This window comes from Sturnira hondurensis, unplaced genomic scaffold (genome assembly GCF_014824575.4).
Source record: "Sturnira hondurensis isolate 20B ecotype Veracruz unplaced genomic scaffold, ASM1482457v3 Scaffold0006437, whole genome shotgun sequence".
Classification (NCBI taxonomy): domain Eukaryota; kingdom Metazoa; phylum Chordata; class Mammalia; order Chiroptera; family Phyllostomidae; genus Sturnira; species Sturnira hondurensis.
The window spans coordinates 10,093,943-10,114,807 of NW_028079068.1; the positions used below are offsets into that span (position 1 = coordinate 10,093,943).

General features: G+C 48.9%; 1 protein-coding gene across 4 annotated transcripts; it reads right to left on the bottom strand.

The window, feature by feature from the left end:
- Positions 1-255: 255 nt before the first annotated feature.
- TSPAN33 (tetraspanin 33) lies at positions 256-20,716 on the bottom strand. Of its 4 annotated transcripts, none has more exons than XM_037049228.1 (9): positions 20,351-20,439; positions 17,017-17,090; positions 7,035-7,092; positions 6,248-6,372; positions 5,828-5,902; positions 4,710-4,805; positions 2,118-2,246; positions 1,555-1,716; positions 256-1,344 (listed from the first exon to the last, which is right to left on the bottom strand). In XM_037049228.1, exons 3-9 carry the CDS (start codon positions 7,081-7,083, stop codon positions 1,243-1,245), a joined length of 738 nt encoding a protein of 245 aa, XP_036905123.1. In that variant the 5' UTR covers positions 7,084-7,092; positions 17,017-17,090; positions 20,351-20,439; the 3' UTR covers positions 256-1,242. The 4 variants fall into 4 exon arrangements, with proteins under 4 accessions (XP_036905123.1, XP_036905122.1, XP_036905121.1 ...); XM_037049227.1 differs by having other exon boundaries at positions 6,248-6,375; XM_037049226.1 differs by lacking the exon at positions 17,017-17,090 and having other exon boundaries at positions 20,351-20,716.
- Positions 20,717-20,865: the final 149 nt, after the last annotated feature.

The following is a 20,865-nucleotide window of genomic DNA, read 5'->3' on the forward strand; positions in this document are numbered from 1 at the left end:
GTTTGGAAAATATTAACATCAGGTTTTGGGATAAAATCAACACATTCCCCGATCAGAATTGGGATTTTTCGACCTCGTTTGGATGAAGCGCGGGTTGTGAGACGGGAGTAGCGTATCTGATTGAAGGAGATGGGGCCAGGCGGTACGGTGGCGTGTAGGGGAGTCTCCAGTCCCCTCCAGGAGGGGGGCCCCACAGGCTAGGCCCGCTACCCCTCCCCTTCTAGTTGCCAGAATGGAAAATTCATGGAGTCCAGCTTAGCCCAGGTCAACAAACTTTTATTGCCATTTCTGGCTCCCCCTGCCCCAGCAAGATCCCTGCTTTTTACACTGTAGAAATAGTGAGCTCTGGTGCAGGGGAAGGGCGGGGTTGGATGTTACCTCGCTTCCTCCGTACACGGCCAAGGTTAAAGAAACCCCACTTGCTGGAGAGGGAGGGCCAGATGGGAGGAATTCAAAAGCACTATGGCTCAGTACCACGTCGACTGCGTTCGTAATGTAGAGCCTATGGTCCCACACATTTTTCAAATGGGGTAGGGGAGAGAGGGATGAATTTGGCTGCGGCTGTCCCCCTTGCTCATGCTGCCATGTTTCCATGGAAACGAGGGAGGGACAGGATGTACCTCACTCTGACTACCTAGGAGGATGGCAGGGCAGGCATTTAGTAAACATATCGCCTTCCATTGCTACCCAACACATGCCACTGTCCCCAGCCGACCTCCAAGCTCACGGCCTGCTCCGTTCCCTTCCCTTCTGGAGCTGATACCATGCCAATTGGACTCCAGGCAGGGCTGCTGCGTCCACTCTCCAGCCAGGTCTTGCTGGCAACAGCTGGAATCCGAGTGTGTCGTCAAGCCCAGAAGCAGCCTTAGTCGACCTGTCGGTTACAGTGCCCCCATGAAAAGCAGTAGCTGAACCCCCATGACTCTGGCAACTGCTGTTCCCAAACATCTCCGCCCAGACAAAACTTACACATAAATCCAAATAAGTAAGATCATAAACAATACAAAACAACTCTCCAACAATGCTGAAGGCTAGGAAGGGGACAGGAGACATATCCTCCAGAGACTTGGGCCACCTGGGCACCTGCCTTCTCCCTGCCAGGAGTTTGCTTCTTCCCACTGGGCTGTTGCTGGGGGCGGGGGGGCTGGAATCCAAATCTGCACTGGGTGCTGAGAGAGGTACCCACTGCTGTTGGTGAGGAGGCTTGCCTGTTGCCATAGCGAGGAGGTGCCGGATGGATTCTCAGTACCACGGGTCAGCCCGGTGCTGCTGGTTGTACAGCTGTAGCTTGATCTGATCTTTGATCTGATTCATGAGGACCTGGGACAGCAGGATTCCCACCAGCTGGGGGAGGCAAGAAGGATTGGGCCCTCAGCAGTGAGCGATGCCTGTGTTTTCCCCGGCCCAATCTCCCCAGTTTGGCCAGCACCCTCTCATCCCTTGCTCCTCAGCAATGTCCGTGCCTGACACCCTAGCAGATCCCTAGCTGCCCTCCCCCAAACAAAGAAGTCTTTGCAGAACTGTGGGACACACAAGTCTTGCAGGGTAAGTTACCTGGGGGATGGCCAGACCCAGTGCCACACCACCAAGTAAGAAGAGGTTGCTGTGTATCCAGTTGACCAATTTGTCAATACAGCCATTGGTGTAGATGACTTTGCTAGCTTCCAAGTAGTCGAGGGCCTGCATGCCTTGGCCACACATGGTGTTGATCACTGCCTGGGGAGAGGGGTGAAAAGCCAAATGGGACTCTCACTCCAACAACTCTTTCCTTTAGGCCCTAGCTGATGGGATTCCCACCCTTCCTAAACTCCTAAATTGTTAGAGAATTTATGTGGGGGATGCGACATGGGACAGTTGCTAAATCTGAGAGCTTTCTTCCTCTGAGAGAGCCAAGTCCAGTTCCCTCTGACCTAGAGACCTGCCCACTCTGAACCCCATGCGGGCTACAGGAGTCAGTTAACAAAGACATCGCACTGGGGTGAAGAACAACATGTGACAGCTGTCCAACAAAACTGATTGGTTACGCTAGGAGATGGGGATTCCCACTTGCAGAGGCCCTAAGCACAAAGTGAGTCGGGTCACTGCCCAGAAGGAAATGAAGTGTGAAGTGTGCTCACCTGGTTGGGGGTAGGCAAGCAACAGGAGTAAGGCACGGAGCAGCGCTCCCGGCTGGGGTTGTCTTCAGAACAGTTGAAGTACATGTTCAGGGACCAGTCCTTGTAGGAAATCCCTCCACAGCAGCTGAACTGCAACAAAGCCCACCACAGAGGTTAAGGGTTGCCCACCCTCACACTGAGGTGACAGGGAGAATCCTCAGAGCAGACAGAGGCCTAAGTTCAGGTTGTGTTTATAGATAACCTTGAAATATGAGATTGAGTTTCTCACTGGTCTTCAGAGAAGTTTTCCTTCTTAATTTCTAATTTGTTTTAATCCTCACCTGAAGATAGGTTTATCGATTTTAAGAGAGCGAGGAGGAGGGAGGGAGAGAGAGAGAGAAACATTGATCGGTTGTGTCCCATACCCGCCCCGACCAGAAATCAAACCTGAAACCTAGGAGTGTGCCCCAACCGGGGATCGAATCCACAAACTTTTGGTGTACAGGACGATGGTCCAATCAACTGAGCCACCCGGCCAGGGCCCTTCTAATTTTCTTTACTTTATATATCTTGTTCTAACTTACCGTAGCCATACACACACGTGGTTTTACACGTTACACTAGGAGCTCCGTGAGGGCAGAGTCTGGTTCTGAGGTCCCGCGTGTCATAGAGCCTGGCAAAAGCAGGCGTTCAACATACTGACTGAAATAATTAGAGCTTCAGTACTGCAAATATTTATGCTAATGCAGAGAAAACACAGGACGAGAACCTTCCATGTTGTGGGCCCATCATCACTCCATGAAAAGCACGCAGGATTCGGACAGTGTCCGCTAAGCCAAGGGAAGGGGAACTCAGCACTGGTCTCAAAAGCACCTTTATTTAAAATTTAGCTTTTGATTCATAGCAGTATTTTCCACAGTAGCCAAAAGTTGGAAGGGACTCAGGTGTGCATCGAAAAACGACAGTGTAGTGGGAGGCCTGCCAGAAAGTATCCAGACACACACTGTGAAAAGCAGAGGCATTTACTGAAGAAGATACAAGAGACAAGAAACACTGTACAAAGGACAATGACACCTCAGTCCCCTTCCAAGTAGGCACCTTGGGACTTCATACAGCTCTCCCAATCGCCATCAGCTGCCCTGTCATATTTTCCTGAATTTCATTGACGGTCTGAAATCTCTTCCCTTTCAAAGGTGATTTTAGTTTTGGGAAAAGCCAGAAGTCACAGGGCGCCAAATCTGGGCTGTAGGGGCCTGAGTTACCTGGGTAACTTGATGTTTTGCCAAAAAACTGCATGAGATGTGACACATGAGTGGGCGTGCTGTTGTGACGAAGCTGCCAATCACCAGCTGCCCATACTGCAGCCTTCTAAATCATCTGAATAGTTTCCATGGAGGAGCGTTCGAGCTTCAAGCAAAATCTGATGCAGATTCCTTTCTCTTCTTGCTCAGTCAGTTTGAATGGGAGGGCCACACAGTCCACATGCTCACTCAATGGTGTCTACTGCCCCCACTGACTAGTATAGCAAAGTTGTCATTGTTCACACATGTGCCTTCCAGTCCACTCTCCTTGGCTGCCAGGTTCCATCAATGTTGACCCAAGCATTCTTGCTATATTCACAATGGCTGGACATTTTCCAGATAGACCTCGTATACATACAATGGAATATTATTCAGCCTTAAAAAGGAGGGCAATTTTGACACATCCTACCATTATGGACGAACCTTGAAGACATTATGCTAAGTGAAATTAGCCAGTCACAAAGGAAACATGCCATGTGATTCCACTTGTAGGAAGTACTAGAGTTGTCGCATTCATAGAGACAGAAAGTAGAACAGTGTTTGTCAGGAGCCGGGGGAGGGGGCACTGGGGGGGATCCTGCCGAATGGGTACAGAGTTTCAGCTGCGGAAGATGAAAATGTTCTGGAGATGGGTGGTGATGACGGTTGTCCAGTAATGGGAATGTGCTTAGAGTCACAGATGTGTAGACTTAAAAATGGTTAAAATGGTAAGTTTTAGGTTATGGATATATTACCACAATTTAAAACATTGAACTTCTGAGTAGAAGTTAGTATTAAAAAATCTTCTCAGTTCCTCATCCCCTTATAAGCAATCTCTTATAATGGTTTCTTACATACCCTTTCAGATTCCTCTTGCAAACATGAGTACACGTCCCCGTCTCCCTCTTGTTCACAGGAGTGCTACATGGCTATACACACTGTTCTGTGCCCTTAAAAGTGCTTCGAAGGCACCCCGCACACGTGTTTTTATTCTTCCAACCTCCTTCTCAGAATCCATTACCCTGTAGGTAATGAACAAGCCCAAGCCCTGGCCAGTGTGGCTCAGTTGGTTGGAGTGTTGTTTCGTAACTGAAAGATTGTGGGTTCCATCCCTGGTCCAGGCACATACTGGAGGCAACCAGTCCACGTTTCTCTCTCTCCCTTCCTCCCTTGCTATAAAAGAGCTATGAACAAATGTCCTCAGGTGAGGATAAAAAAAAAGAAAGAAAAAGCCCACAGGCTTGGAGGGTGAAGCCCCTCTTGGGACAGCGTTGACTTCAGCTCACAGCCTCCCAGACTTCCAGCTGCCCTGCCCCCACCTCTTAGCCCATACCTCCTTCTGGCCAAAGTCAATGAGGTTCTGCAGGTCCAGGTCATTTCGGTAGTGCACAATGGCATTATTGATGATCTCACTCACTTTGCCTCGTGCCTGCCAGAAACATGAGTAGAGAATCAGAACACAGGACTAAACCCTAACCTGCTCCTCCCTGCAGAAATGACAGTAGACAGTGGTCATCCTTACTTATTTAAGTTAGCCTTCAGATCAGAACCAAGTCCTAGTGATGGAAGACAGCCAGCTCTGAAGCCCATCGATCCATGCGCCCACAGGTACCAATGGACTTGCTGTTTTCACTTTGCAGGGCCACATTTCATGATAACCAAATATTGTGTTCAGCTACTTCTGAATACTATTACCACAAAATACTTGGTGAGCAACTTTTTTCTAAGTAGAAAAAGGCTTCCTAAGCTGAGGCACTGCCCTCTAGTGGACATAAGAGAATTACTTCTCTTTAAACAAAACATCTACTGTGATCATTTGAGGAGGATTTTACTAAACCAGGACTAGGACATTCTGAGGGATTTGTGGCTCTCAACTTCATAGTTTCTACCATGCTCTCTTCCTTCCTGCTCCCTATCCATGGTCCTATACTCTGTCCCCTACAACCATTTGCCCTTTGGGAAGGAATTCTATCAATGAATGGCAGATTGTGTCCAGATATGGTAAGCACCTTTCAAAAATCTGGAAATCTGTTTCTTTCCTTCCTTCCTTCCTTCCTTCCTTCCTTCCTTCCTTCCTTCCTTCCTTCCTTCCTTCCATTTATTCCAATAAATGTTTTTTCCCCCAAAGAAGTAAAAGGCTTTTCATGTTGTCTGTGGACCACTTGACAACTGAGTTTTACCCAAATCATTTGCCACTAAGTTTGCAGATTATTTTAACTTTGTGATCACAGGATTAACTTCCCTGTTGGCCTCTCAGACTGTCAGAGAGGAGCACCCTACACTCTTGAAACCCTCTTTAAATATGGTGATTTTAAAGGCCATTCATTCATCCCAAAGGTGATGCTGCTTAGGGGAAGGAGTGCTGTGGTTAATGAGTCAGGCTCAGCACAGGCAGGAACTTTCCCTTCCTCCCCTGGGTCACACCTGAGGGCCCCTGGCTCCCAGCAGTACCTTGTCTGAGAAGACGAAGCCCAGGATCCCAGCAGCCAGCTGTAGCAGGAACACGATGGTGAGGCAGAGTGAGAACTGCCAGGACAGGGCCCAAAAAAGCGACAGTCTGTTACCATGTTGGGCAGTAGCCCCTCCCAGGCCACAGGAAGTACTGAGGGGGCACAGGGTACTTCTCCCAGATGACCCCCACACGGTAAAGGCTGCTGCCTCTGGGATGCTGTCTCAGGGGTGATCACCCTGTGATGAGTCACCTGGGCTGAACTGTACGGTGGGGAGTGGACAGCATGGACCCCTACCCCCAGCACACTGGGGTTAGGGTGGGACAGAGGAAACTGAAAGGCTGTAGCAATGCATTGGGAGGCAGAGAGGCACAGGGAGAAGGGGTCCAGGGTCTTCCTAGTGGGGACCCTGACCACTCACCGTCTGTAGAAGGCAGATGTTCTCTCGGAGGGATCCAATACAGCCACAGAAGGTGAGCAGAAACATGAGGACGCCCACCACGATCAACAGGATGGCTGGGTCCACTGCCAGGCAGGCCAAGGCTGCTTCTGGGGGAAGGGGCTGTCTGTCAGTCTGAGCCTGGTGTTGGCTTAGGGGGGCACCCACGGATGGGTGGAGGGTGCCCCCCAGATGTTCTCCTCTTCTAGTGGGGACACGTCCAGTGTGGTTGGGTGAAGGGTATGGGGAGGCAGTACTGCCTTCCCACGGGCAGAACAAGAAGGGCCCAGCAGGGTTTGTGGCATTTAATTTGAGGAACAAAGTAAGAGGCTTTCTTCCTGGGCTCAGGAGAGGAGGGCCCACTTTTGCTCCGGAAAAGAATTAGAATGGCATTAGGCAAGCCAGCGCTGTGGATCGTTTCCTGGAGACTTTGTGCACTGGAATAGGAATGGAGGTTGAGCTACTCCAGGACAGAGGGAGGGAGGGGCTGAAGCCTCTGACTACTCTCTGTCCCCAGAGCCCCACCTTCCTCCTGAGATGCTCTCCAAGCCTTAGAGGCAGGTCTATTTGGAAGATTTGTGAGAGTTCCGGGAAACATGAATTGGTGTGAGAACAAGCTACCATACCAGGGTTTGGCAAGAGGGCAGCTGCCTCTTTAGTCCCGTAGCTTATGTGGGAACAATTGGTACTAGTGGACAGGGTTAAAGGGGGGAGAGCTGGAAGGGGCCTGGCAGGAGTCGTGGGGAGGGAGAGGGGACCTATAGCTCACCTGCGTGCTTCATCAGCCGAGCATAGACGCCTACGGACACCAGCACCATGGAAATCACCTGGGGAGACAGGGAACCAGCCCGACCCTGAAACTCTGGAAACCAGACAACTGATTGCCATAGATCAACCTTAAAGGAGGGCAATAGGACTTTCCCAGGAGAGAGAGATGAGCATCTTCCTCCTCCCCAGTGACACAGTTGGTAGCATCTGTCAGTGCCTTACCTCCATGAAAAGCTTTCACCAAGATTATCTCATTCATTCCTCATGGCACAGTTATCTTTCGAGGTAGCTGTTATCCCCATTTTACAGATGAGGAGATCACAGTTTACAAGGTTAGTAACAGTGGTTTAGAACCTGGGCTGCAGAGGGACTCAGACCTGGGCCCATGCTGGACCAATCTCGAGACCCAGTTTCTATATCTGATGATGGGAATTAAAAACAACTCCACTTGAAAAAATTAGGTTAACATGAAATAATGCATGGCAAGCATGTACCACAATACCTGACGATAAATATTATCTATCACTACTGAGTTAACTGTCTTGTCCTGGGTCACGTAGAAATTCCATTAAGTTATGAATTCTAGTGCAGCTACATCAAAGGGCAGGTCTTCACATTGAAGCAGGGCTAAGTAGATGCACACTACCAGGCCTCTCTCTCCAAGGTCAATGTAGTGTCGAATGCAAGAATGCAAGAATGCAAGTGCATACCAAAGTAAAAGAATGCATGTATGAATGTGTATGTGTGTAAAAGAAGCAGAACTCCCTTGGCAAAGGAACCTTTAACTTTGTAAATCCTGATTACAGTGTGAAGGAATGGAAGCCTTTCAAACTTCCTGACCTTGCCCTGAGTGACCCCATCAGAGACTACCAGGGCTCCCAAAGGGGCCTTTCTGCCACGCCCCCCCCAGCCTTCAAGGAATGCTGGGCTGCCCAGTTTACACATCCCTGGGCCACCCCTTCTTTGTGCCTGGTCCCCAGGCTGGTGCTACATGGCAGCTGGCTATCACCATGGCAATAGCTGGAGCCAAGCTCTGGCTGGAGTGAGTTCTCAGCAGCAGGGACTTGGCCAGCTCAGTGGGGGAGATGGCTGGCTGGACTCCACTGTCCTACAAGACAGAGACCAGCTGGAAAGAGCCATCTTGGGACTTCCGTGGGAGAAGGGAATTACTTCTAGCAGGTAATAGGGTCAGAGTAATCCCTCGGTAGAGAGACATGTTTTTCCTCAGGGGCCTCTGCTGTCTGTTGCATTCAGCAGTACATGGGAAACTCCCCTTATCTAAGATGGTATCTTTCAGGCCCCTTCTCTGCCTGTATGCACAGTCCCCTCTCCTTACCCCTTAATCATCTGACCCTGTCTCTGATTCAGGGCCACATGCATTATCTGCTGGCCCTCACACCCTTTGTCCAGGGAGCTGCTTGCAGACCTGAGAGTGTGGCTGGACATGCCAACTGGCTTCTTGTCCCAAGCACAAGCAGGCTCAGAGAATAATGGCGGGGGGTTGAGGGCGGGGAGCGGGTGGCAAGAAAACCACACCACAGAGATCCAGTCATCCCCTAGGCCCAGAGGCCCAGTCGTTTGCCAGAGTGATTGGGCATCTCTGCCTGCCTTTAAACACCACAGGCTGAATACCACTTTACTGAATCATTTAAAAATATGTATCTGGTTTGTTCTTTTTGTCTTTTCACTGCAGGCCTGATAAGAACAGAATACTTAGTTATATTTTAAAATGCTGTTTTGCTCTGGCTGGGTGGCTCAGTTGGAGCATCATTCTGTTCACCAAAAGGTTCTGGGTTCGATCCCGTCAGGGCACGTACCTAGATTCCAAGTTCAATCGCTGCTTGGGGCGTGTACAGAGGCAAATGACTTTCTCTCTCACATTGAGGTTTCTCTCTCTCCCCCCTTCCTCTATCTCTAAAATCAGCTATCATATATTTAAAAGTAAATCAATCAAAATAAAAATACATATCTGCTCTTTATTTCTATTGTGTTCAGGTGCCTCGCCGTGTTTTCACATGTTACATTTTCACGAGGGTGTACAACCTTCCATAAAGATAGTCTCTGATGAAACCCTAACACAGCTAAAACAAGAAAGGGCAAGTGAAGAGGTGCCATGTATCCCAGGGCAACAGTCCCACAGGTGGGCCACAGGTAGCTATCACAGGTGTTTGGTCTCTACTTGTGGTAGGTAGTACAGTGTCCTCCCAAAGCTGTCCTGCACTAATTCCCAGAACCGGTGACTCTGTTACCTTATGTGACAAGAGGGACTTTGCAAATGTGATTCAGTGAAGGATCTTGAGATGGGGAGATTATCCAGCTGGGCCCAATATTATCACAAGGGACCTTATAAGAGGGAGGCAGGAAGGTCAGGGTCAGAGAAGGCATGGATGACAGTGGAAGGGGAGGTTGGAGTGACGTGGTGCCTTGAGCCAGGGCATGTGAGCAGCCTCTACAGGCTGGAGAAGGCGAGGAAACGGGTTCTCTCCCAGAGCCTCCAGGAGAAGACATCCCTGCGACACCTGGATTTTAGGCCCATGAGAGCGTTTTTGGACTTCTGAGCTGCAGAACTGTAAGAAAATCAATTTGTGTTAAGCCATTAAGTTTATGGTAATTTGTTACAGCAGCAATAGGAAAATAATACAGCCCTGGCTGGTACAGCTCCGTGGGCTGGGTGTCATCCCAAGACCAAAGCGTCACTGGTGGGTTCGTTGCCTGGTGAGGACACATGCCTGGTTGACGGCTGGTCCCAGGTTGGGGGCATTAGAGAGGCAACCAATCCAATGTTTCATGCCATCTCCTTCTGCCTCCCCTTCTCTCTAAAATTGAATACAGGTAATCTTTAAAGAATAGGAAATTAATATACTATCCAAATCCAATTCAGCAGCTGCTCTGTACGAGGTACCCTGAAGACTGCAAAGGTGCGTAACATGTGGTTCCTGCCCTTGAAGATACCCATGTGCTACGTGGAAGAGGGGCAAGAGCATCCACAGCCTAAAGCAGTGCTTCTCAACCCTGGCTGCCAGTAAAATGGGGTTGGGGCAGGAAAACTTAAAAACTCCTGAGGCCGAGCTCTGGCTGGTGTAGCTCAGTGAACTGAGCACAGGCTGCACTCAACTGAGTGTTGCCAGTTGGATTCCCAGTCAGAGCACATGCCTGGGTTGTGAACCAGGTTCCCAGTAGGGGGCGCACAAGAGGCAACCACACATTGATATTTCTCTCCCTCTTTCTCCTTCCCTTCTCCTCTCTCTAAAAACAAATAAATAAAATCTTTTAAAAAGACTCCCGAGGCCTCCTGAGACTGTACCCCCAAACAAGTACATCTAAATCTTTGGCATTAGGATTTAGGCAACAATACAGGGTGTGGCACAGATAACACCCCTTTTTATCACAAAATCTTTTATTACAGAATCATAAACATGTGATTCTGTAACCTAACAATATCACACTCAAGCACACCATGTGACATTTTAGGTGACATGTTCAAATTAAAACTGTAAATTACCACACCGATATTACTACCCAACCAACCACACTCAAGCAGGTGTTACTTCTGCTGGACCCTGTAGTTCTGACTGTGTTCCAAGGTGATTTCAAGGTGCAGCCAAGTCTGAGAACTACAGTTTGAAGCACATTCATCCTGGGATCTGGAACTGTAGCTACAGGCTACATTACAATCCAGATTAAGGCTTTAATATTATTATTAATATTTAATATGGTTGTTAATGATACCACTTACCTGGTGCTCATTAACTAACTTTAAAATTCTGCATTTCAGTCATTGGTCTGCCGCCTCTGTCTCCTGGAGTCACAAGTTGCCTTCTCATACTTCTATTCCTGTCATCTCCCACCCTGAATTCCTCAAAGCTGCTGCTGTTCCAAAGCAGTGCTGATGTTGTTAATAGCAGAGCATTTTAGAACTGAGTAGAACCTTAGAAATGAGCTCCACCACTCATTGCTTTTTATAGATGAGGCAAAAAGAGCGACGTGATGCTTAACCAAGCGCACCTGCGTGCAGTGGCAATATTGGGACTAAGTCCAGTGCCCAGTCTCAGACTGGCACTCTTCCCACTACATATCTTTGCCACAAAACACCTCACAGTATCACCAACGACCTCCTTTCACGATGAGGATGGAGACAGACACTTCTTAGAACAGCTTTTCATAGTCTGGCTAGAATGAAATCTCACCAAAAACTTTAAAAAACTAGACACATTTTTTAAAATGGCTGAGTCCAGCAAAAGGTGGGTCCCTGAATAGTTGTTGATCAAATTATACAAAATAATTTGCATGCACTAGTACCTTTATCCATATATAAGATAAGTAATCATCTATAAATGAAAATAGTCATCCCCTTGGAAAGTGGCTCACTTTAGAACTGGGGCAGGAAATATGCAGGATAAGCCTGGAGCCTCTTGTAGTACAGGGAAGTAAGGAAATGCTCAAAAACAAGCAAAATAAAATAAAATAAAACCTCATATTGATGCCAAAGGGACATCAAAATAAAGAAGTATGGAATTATTACTTCAAATATAAAATAAATATCCATGAGTTCATACTGATATAAATGACGTAATAGACAAATAAATGGGGAGAAAAAATAAATCTCCCACCCAGGAGAATTCCAAGTAACTTACGTTGGTACCGGCTGCTCCCTCTAGGAGGCGGGGTATAACTCCTCACTCCTAAGCGTGGCCTGCACGGCAGAGTGACTTCCTTCCAAAGAGCACAGTGTGGAAAGGGGCGGGAGGGTAACTTCACAGCAGAGAAACCCGGCAATCGCCTTCTCAGCCAGCGGATCGAAGGCAACATCGACTCAGAGAAATCGCAGGTGTGCGATAGGAGGTGACGGAAATGGCACTTCACCTCTGTGGTCTTCCCTCCCAAACCCATGACCCCAATAAAACCGGGAGAAAAACAGCAGTCAAATTCCGACAGAGGAACATTCTCCAAAATACGTAACCAGCATTCCCCTAAACTGTCAGTCCTCAAAACCAAGGAAAATCTGAGAAACGGTCACAACCAAGAAGAACCTAAGGGGACAGGACAACTCAATGAAATTGGTTATCCTGGATAGCGTTAAGTAAAAACTAAGAAAACCTGAATAAAGTATGAACCTTAATGATAACAATGACACACTAATTGTTACAAATATATCATACTCACGTAAGATGTTAATAATAAGAGAACCTGGATGTGGGGTCCATGGTAACTCTCTGTATTACCTTCTCAATTTTTCTCTAAAGCTAACTGTTCTACAGAAATAAAGTATATTTAAAAACAGCCACCCCCGATTTATTGGTTTTATAAATCATCCTTTTTTAATATCAGATTTAAAAAAATCCTCACCCAAAGATATATGAGGAAGGGAGAGAAACACTGATGTGAGAGAGAAACATCAATCGGTTTGCCTCTTGTACGTGCCCCAACCAGAAATCGAACCTGCAACCTAGGTGTGTGCCCTGACCAGAAATCAAATCTGCAATTTTTGGTATATGGGACGATGCTCCAACCAACTGAGCTACCTGGCCAGGGAAAAGAAAAGAATTTAACATATCAAGATTGTATAGGGTAGCCCTGGCTGGTGTGGCTCAGTGGATTGAGTGCCAAGTCTGCAAACCAAAGGGTGGCTGGTTCAATTCCCAGTCGGGACACATGCCTGGGTTTCAGACCAGGTCCCAGTAGGGGGCGCTCGAGGAAACCACACATTGATGTTTCTCTCCCTCTCTTTCTCCCTCCCTTCAGCTCTCTCTAAAGAACAAATAAAAATCTTTAAAGAAAATAAAAATAAATTGTATAGGGTGTACCAAAAAAACACTGTAGCTTCCCAGTACTCTGTCACTGGGACAATTTTAAGATCTGCTGCCTTACACTTAGGTGATTCCCTGCAAGAGAATTCCAGTTTAAGCAAATCTGGCCCTGGCCAGGTTACTCAGTTTGTTGGAGCACCACCCTGTGCACCAAAAGATTGTGGGTTTGACTGATCAGGGCACGCACCTAGGTTGAGGGTTCAATCCCCAGCCAAGGCGCATAGGGGAGGCAATGGATCAATGTTTCTCTCTCTCTCTCCATTACTCTCTCTCTAAAATCAATAAATACATCCTTAGGTGAGGATTTAAGAAAACCACTTTCTTAAACTTTAATACTGTACACTATCACTGCCACCCAATTTATAGTCCATATTTAACTTTTCACTATTACTTGATAATATCCTTTATAATTGTTTTCTTCCTTTTTTTGGACCCAGGAGCCAACCAAGGATGGTGCATTTAGGGGTCAAGTCTCCTTTAGCCTAGAATTGCTTTGTAATCTTTTCTCTTTACTTTTCAGTCTTTTAAGACACTGACTTTTTAAAAAATCTTTTTTAAAAAAGATTTTATTTATTTATCTTCAGAGGGGAAGGGAAGGAGAGGAGAGAAACAATGTATGGTTGCCCCTAGTGAGTCCCCTGCCAGGAACTGGCCTGCAACCCAGGCATGTGCCCTGACTGGGAATCGAACCGCGATCATGTGGTTTACAGGCCCACGCTCAATCCACTGAGCTATGCCAGCCAGGGCTCAAGACACTGACTTTTTAAAAATCCTGGTAAAATACATATACCACAAAAATTAACCATTTAAAGTATGTTCAGTTTTTTGAGGAGCTGCCAAACCGTTTTTCCACAGTGGCTACCCTGTTTCACAGTCCCACCAGCAATGCGAGAGGGTTCCAATTTCTCCACATCCTTGCCAACACTCGTTCAGACATTTTTTTTTTTGACACTGACAATTTTGATAGGTCCAGGCCAGTGTTTGACAGAATGCTCCTCGATTTGGATTTATCTGATTGTTTCCTCACAATTCAAATCAGATGACACATTTTTGACACGAATATGACAGGAACAACGTGTCTTTTTCAGTGAGTCACGTGAGGAAGCACAAGATAATCTCCATCGTGGAAATAAGGAATGATTTACTAACAGATGATGAGACTGTTAGACATACGTCTCTGTGTCTCGTCTAGTAATGATACAGGCACTACCCTAAATAGCTTCCTAGTTCTCCATAATATTTGGTTGCTATTTGTGTTCTTCCGTTTGCCTTCGGCTAGGGCTTGCTGGCAGATAAGCAGCCACAGGTAGTAACAAGGTTCACGGTAGAAAAATGAAAATTCTCTTCATTATCTTGACTTTATTTCCCTGCAAATTGGGAAAAGCCCATCACAATTTGATGTTCGTGAGAAAGCACTCATTCCAGGCCCTCGAGAAGGACTTCAGGGCCCTCAGTGCTGTGGGGCCCCCAGTTGAGGGCCCGAACAAGAGTTCTGGATCTAGTGCTCAAATGCCAATAATTGTGGGCAAACCAGCTCCTGGAACCCACTGCCACCTTAAGACCCAGGTGGTGTGTCAAGCCATGAGGAGTAGACCTAGGGAAGGCCCTTGGAGGCCACAGTGGGGTCTCTGATCCTATTTTATATATACACACACATACACATATACATATAATGTATTTTATATATATATATAAAACTTCTTTGTATAAACTATAAATTATAAAGACTTCAGTAATTGTCATCTTCCTCTGGCTAATAGTAGGCTTGTGAGCTAAGGTGAATCCCCTTAGGCTGAAGGAAGTTAGGCTCAAGGTTGGCCCTGACCTAGATTCGACCCCCACCTACTTGCCACTTGTCGGGAGAAACACTTATCCCAGCTCTGCAAGCCCATCCCCCACAGGTGCGCCCTAGGAGCTGTTTGTAATGACAGTAGGAACAGCTACATTTTGTTGAGTGCTAAGGGCCAGGCATAGGTCTAAACACTTCACACACGATTTCACTGAATTCTGACCACAACCCTGATAGGGTGTTAGTGCCTCCATTTTACAGACTGATGTTGGGACAATTCCAGTAACTTTTCCTGGTTCACTCAGTCCATGAGCGGCTGAAGGGGGTCTGGGACCCAGGTCTACACGTGTCTAGAGCCTGAGGACCTCAGCCATGTGACTGCCTTCCTCTCTCTGAATCGCCGAGCCTGCAGGACACGTGCGTTCACCTTGGGCTTGTGAGGTGGGAAGAAGCTGCCTACAGTTCTTTTGGAGGACCAACTGTTAATGTCCAAACTGGTTGTGATTCAGGCAGGGGGCAGGAAGATAGCACTGGGGAGGGGGGGAAGCAGGGGGAAGGAAGGAGGTGACGGTGGTGCCAGCAGGGAAGTCCCTGGAACAGTGCTCTGGAAGGGGAAGACACAGCATCACCACACAGAGCCACCTCCCGCCCCGGCCCGGAGAAAGCCCTGACCTTGTCCGTTTCCACATTCTAAAGTCTAGTCTGCCCATAGTGGGTGTATCTGTTTCAGGGTCCTCTCCTCTTCCGTGAAACATCTTTCCCTCTTCTTCCGAAGGTGGTGGTGGAGGACAGCTGGGATTTGAGTGGTTCCCTTGGCGGGAATCAAATTTCTGTTCCTACCCACAGGAATGTTGGGAGGGCGGGGTCTGCACCTCGCATTTCTTAGTCCTTTCTCTTTTTATTTCTGAATGATGTCAAGGAAATCACAGCCTGCTGGACCTAAAGGTGGGCTCAGGATCCCACATGTTAGTCCTTTTGTGACCAACCAGGCACTATTGTTCTTGGGTTTCTGAGATAGTCCCTCTCCACCGGAACCTGGCTCTTCGCTGTCTCTGACGGGATTAGACAGAATTGTCTTGTTGGAGCTGAGGAGCCCACAGGGCTCTCTCCTCTCCAGTGTCTGGGGCCCACCCTTTGGCTCCTTACTTAGGCCATGGCCGCTTTTGGTTTTCCAAGTTTACAAGCGGGTAAGGAAAGTGCACAAGGGCTCACAGTAGTCTAAACACTCAAAGTCATGGCCCTGGAGAGGCCGGCCCGGCACACAGCCTGCTACAAAGACCCAGAGAGGTGCTACAAAGACCCAGAGAGGTGCTACGTGTTTTCTTTTATTCTTTTCAAAGACTGCTCAAAGTTCATGATTTCCTGCTCGGGACAAGGTAAACAGAGCTATTAGAGTAATTAAGAAGGCACGCATTGATTTGACAGCAAAGGGTGTGGCTCTTGTCCTCATTTTCGGTGTTTTTAAAAAATATTTATTAAGGTGACATTGGTTAACAAAATTGTATAGGTTTCAGGTGTACACTTCTATAATACATCATCTGTAGGTTGTATTGTATGTTCACCACCCAAAGTCAAGTCTCCTTCCATCACTGTTTATTCCCCCTCTACGCTCTTCTACCTCCCTCACCTCTCTTTCCCTTTGGTAATCACCATATTGTTGTATGTGTCTATGAGGTTTTTTTCTTGCTTTTTTTTTCTAATAAAATGAATGTGACTACTCCACTTATTGCAGCCTGTTTAGTCTATGGGGAAGGGAGGGGACACGGGTTCTGCCTCCTAGTGTATTCTGGGGTGTGTGTGTGTGTGTGTGTGGGTGGGTGTGTGTGGTGGGTATTGGGTGGCAGGGAGGGACCCACGCCATTCAGGAGGGGTTTTGCCAGGCTTGATGCCTGGTCATTTCCTCATGGCTCCTAAGTCAGGCTATAATAGACGGTGCAGCAGGCAGTCTGGGGCATTCTGAGTGCCCTGGGGATTCCAATGCAGTGGTCTTGGACAAGCAAGTGAATTCCTTGAAGAAGTACCTCACCAGAGGCCCGAATCAACCTAGGGAAGACCTGAATCAGCCTAGGGAAGACCTGAATGGGGTTCCACGTGTGTTGCATTAAAGTTAAAAAAAAATCCAGGTGTTGTAGATGATAATTATGCTTGTCCCTGAGGGAGATGCCAGAGAGGATGACTCATTTTTTTGGTCCTGGCTTGAGAGGCCCATGGGACCCACTGCAGAGAACACAGCTGGACACCCCCCAGCTGGGACACTCCAGCACTTAAGGTCGTGCTGCTCGTTGACGGACTAGTGTCCGTGAGAGAGGGAGGAAGGACATGGCGCGTCCACCCTGTAGGGCCTGCTCTCTCCTTTGCCATCCAGTAAACCTTCAATAAGTACTCACTCTTTGCCAAACACAGCTGGGCACTGAGAATCCAGAAGTAAAGAAAACAGTGTCGACCCTCAGAAGCCTGACGTCTAGAGAAGGAGACATAAACACATAATCGTGGCACAGATAAGAGGCGTGATGATCAAAGTACATACAAAGTGTCATGGGAGCTCTGAGGCATGGACACCTAGGGGGCCTAAGTAGAGACACAGGGGCCTGAGGTCTGAGTTTCTGGAGACTCTGACCCAAAAGCCACCCCAGCTGTTGCCCTGGGTGGGAAAGGACCAGCAGGGAAGGAGGTAGCTGCTGTGGGCAGTGCTGATATGTTCCTGCCAGTGTACGCCCGAGCCTGATAAAGCACGCACCACCCCTATCTTCCCCCTGCACAGAGCTGTCTGATACAGGGAGGTGAGAAAAACCAGCTATTTCTTGATTGAAAGATCAAAACACAACTTTTGGGATTCTGGGGCAACTACTCCGAGCCATGAAATCCCAATGATTCTGGGGAGAAAACCAAAACTCCCAGGCAAAAGGGAAAGTGAGATTTGAAATTTGAAAGAGGAGCAATTGATCCTAGTCCCAAAAGAGCTTTCAGAGTCAGGCTCCGAATGCCCCAAAGGTCGGGGCCTTAGAGCAGCCGCAGAGGTAGCCACTGCCACCGCCACCATCACTGAGTATGAGCCCCAATGGTGCTGGCTACCTTCTCAATGTGTCCCAGGCATGGACACGAACGCCACCCATACACCGCTCCCCCCGCCCAACAGCTGGCCAGAACACTCTGCCTGGAAAAGGAGTGGGCTGACAGTCCCAACCACGGGTGCCTCCTGGGCAGTAGAAGGGAATTTGATTAGGATGATGGAAGCTTGCGACTAGGAAAACCCAGTAACCAGTCCCTGGAGGGGGGATGGGAAGAAAGATGACCGTGACCTGGAGGAGCAGCGCTTCATCCCTAGCTGCACTTGTGTGGAGTGAAACTCTGCAGCTCGAGGCCTGGGGGAGAATGGCGCTCAGGGATGCCCAACACAAACTGTCCCCTGGGAAGGTCAATGTCCCTGGGATACTAGGACACAGGGAGATGCATCCTTAGATCCAGCTCCAGGTCTTGAAGGAAGAAAACAGTCCCAAAGTAATGCATTCATCTTTAAATAGTTCACAGAAGCAGAAAAGTGTTTTCCTTTAGAGGAGAAAGAATAAGGCCAGAGAGACAGATATATTGGCTTCAGGTCACACAGTAAGTTGGTGCCAGAAAGAAACTGGGCCTCTTGTCCTTCAGCCTGCTATTTCTGGAGCCTCTGACTCTTTATGAGTCTGAAGTAGGGCCACGGAGGGGCTCTTCTCTAATTTGAGTGGTGCCAGCTTAGTTAGCCAGGTCCTCTGACCTTGAATGAAGCATTTGTACGGAGGTAAATGGGTCTGTGGAGCCCCACTCTCTCCCTGGCTGCAGCCTCCCCGAGTCATTTGTCTGGTAAAAGGGTGGGTGGGGTGGGGTGGGGAAGTCCAAGAAAACGACCATGAACACAAGTGCAACAGATGCGCCCAGCTGTTGCTGTCACTGGGCGGTACAGATGAGGTTATCGTGCCATAGGCTTGGAAGGAGACTTGGTCTCGGCTGATAGAGGAAGTCAGCCTGAGGATCTGAGGTCCCCGCGATGCCAGCGCTAGCTCTGAGGACAGCAGGTCATCGGCTTGGCACATTTAGTGACAGTGTAAAATGGTGCTCTGGGGCTTGCTCCTGGGTGGGGAATTTCCTTCAGGATATCCCCGAGCCCTGACTGAGTGGTGGTGAGATTTTCTTCTGTTCTTCCCTAACCTCCAGCTAAAGCAGAACCTAGACCATAGGAACTTAGGTTGACTCCTAATACTGCTAACACCCCAGTTACAGTAGCAGACAGCCATCTGGGCCGAGGACTTCCCCTAGAGGCATGGTGGTTTAGCAGAAAAATGGCCAGATCAAGCCTACTAACCAGCTGTTAGACCCTGAACAAAACAATGAACATCTCTGTGCTTTAGTTTTCTGATATATAAAATGCAGGTGCTGAACAGACTGTCCTCTTCTGCTGCTTCTTCTTTTTTACAGTTCTAAAACCGAGACTTCATTTTCCCCAGTACAATGGCTGAGAGTGAGCTGTCATCGCCACCCTCTGGGGTTTTTCTCATTTGTCCCAACAGGCTAGCACCTATGTACTCAGTGTCTGTTCTTCATACCACAGTCCTTGTGAAACCTTCACAACAACTGGCTCAGATGCCTGGTCTGCTCCCTCTCCTCAGAAGCATATTTTAGACTCATAATTACTCCCTCCTGTAAGTCTGAACTTTAGGTCTCTGGCAGAAAGGGCCAAGCATAATGGGTGGCTGGAGCTGGAAGAAAAAATGGGAACGGGGGTGAAGCTCCCTCCATTCTCAAACCCAGAGGGCCCAGGGACTCTGTAGACATGAAACAGGATTGAACTAGCATTTCAGATCTGGTCCAGCTGGATCCCTGGTTCCAGCAGAGTATTTCTGCCATGCTTGATCAAACTGGATTTGATCTTATGGAGGAGGAGAGTAAGGCCTACAGGGGTGAACAGACTGGCCGGGTGAGTCAAGTTGACAATTAATGGCAGGGTGGTTAAGAAAATCCAGGTAACCCCCGTGCAATATTTTTTCTACTTTTCCACCCCAAAGCAGAAGATTCTGAAAAGACCCCTGGCCTTCCAGCCCAACATAGGGTCCTATTTAAAGAAGCTGAAGACTATCAGACCCCAGGGAATAGAGTGTGGTCCAGAGAGAGGTGGGGCAAAGTTTGGGACAGTGCTGGGAAAGACACCTGAGGGCATTCCTGTTCTTTCTCAGCCTTTGGGGGGAGAGGCACCAGAGGCCTGCAAAAGGAAGAGATGAAACCCCTTCCATCCTCTCCGAGGTAAGGGGAAGGAAGGTCTGGGTTTCCCCCCTTCCTCTTTCTTATTTGCTAGCAGGGCCTCTTAGTCCCCAGGCCTGAAAGTCCCCCAGTCATGAACGTACCAGTGGGTCTGTATGCCTTGTTCCAACAGGAAAACCGGCTTCTTCCGCTCATATCCACCTCTTTGGCCTGGCACAGACCCCATCCGATCCCAGAGAATGCCCATAAGTCTTTACTGAACCCCTTGCATACCCTCCATTCAACGCCCGTCCAGACACAGCTCCACTGTGGTGTCCCTCCCCAGGATAAATTGCCCCAAAGTGCCATCAGCCTGGGAAACTATGTAGTGACACTCACCACGCTCACCTTGGAACGAGTATCCCAATACGCCCCAACCTCAGCCACAGGCAGCCCACTCCACCCTCGGGGGGTGTCCTGCAGCCCAATGACCCTGCGACCCCCAAGACTCACCCAGAAAAGCATGTTAAAGAAGAAGAGCAGGTATTTCACCAGCGGACTGACGAAAGAGAACTCCTCCCCATAGGCGGCGGGCGCCCCGGGTCGCCGGGCCATGGTCCCGCCGCCGCCGCCCCCGGGGGCCTATCTCCCCGCGGTGGCCGGCCCACCTGCGCGCTCTGAGCCCGGAGGCATGAGCCGCGCCAACGCCGGGGCCGGAGCCGGAGCTGCGGGGATCTGCGCCGCAGCGGGAAGTACCCGAGCCCTGTGTCCGGGAGAAGCGCGTGCAAGCGAACGGCGCCGCCACTGGAGCCGCCGGGAGTCGCCGGAGCCGCCGCCGGGCGCGTGAGCACCGGAGACTCCTCGGCAGCCAGAGGACCAGTCCGGCCCGCCCGGCTCCCAGGAAACCGGGCCCGCCCCCGGCTGCCCATTGGTGCGGCTGCCGAAGCCTGACTTCTCATTGGTCGGTCGCTTCTGTCACTGAGTGTCCAGCCGTCCCTCTCCTCCAGAGGAGGGGGAGACACCTGTTT

Excerpts from the sequence above, each read along its gene's own strand:
- TSPAN33 (XM_037049225.1), bottom strand. The coding sequence starts at position 20,452 with ATGGCCCGGCGACCCGGGGCGCCCGCCGCCTATGGGGAGGAGTTCTCT. Across the intron at positions 7,093-20,350 it reads TCTTTAACATGCTTTTCTGG|GTGATTTCCATGGTGCTGGT; the intron begins GTGAGTCTTGGG and ends CTGTCTCCCCAG. Across the intron at positions 1,717-2,117 it reads GCTTGCCTACCCCCAACCAG|GCAGTGATCAACACCATGTG; the intron begins GTGAGCACACTT and ends CCCTCTCCCCAG.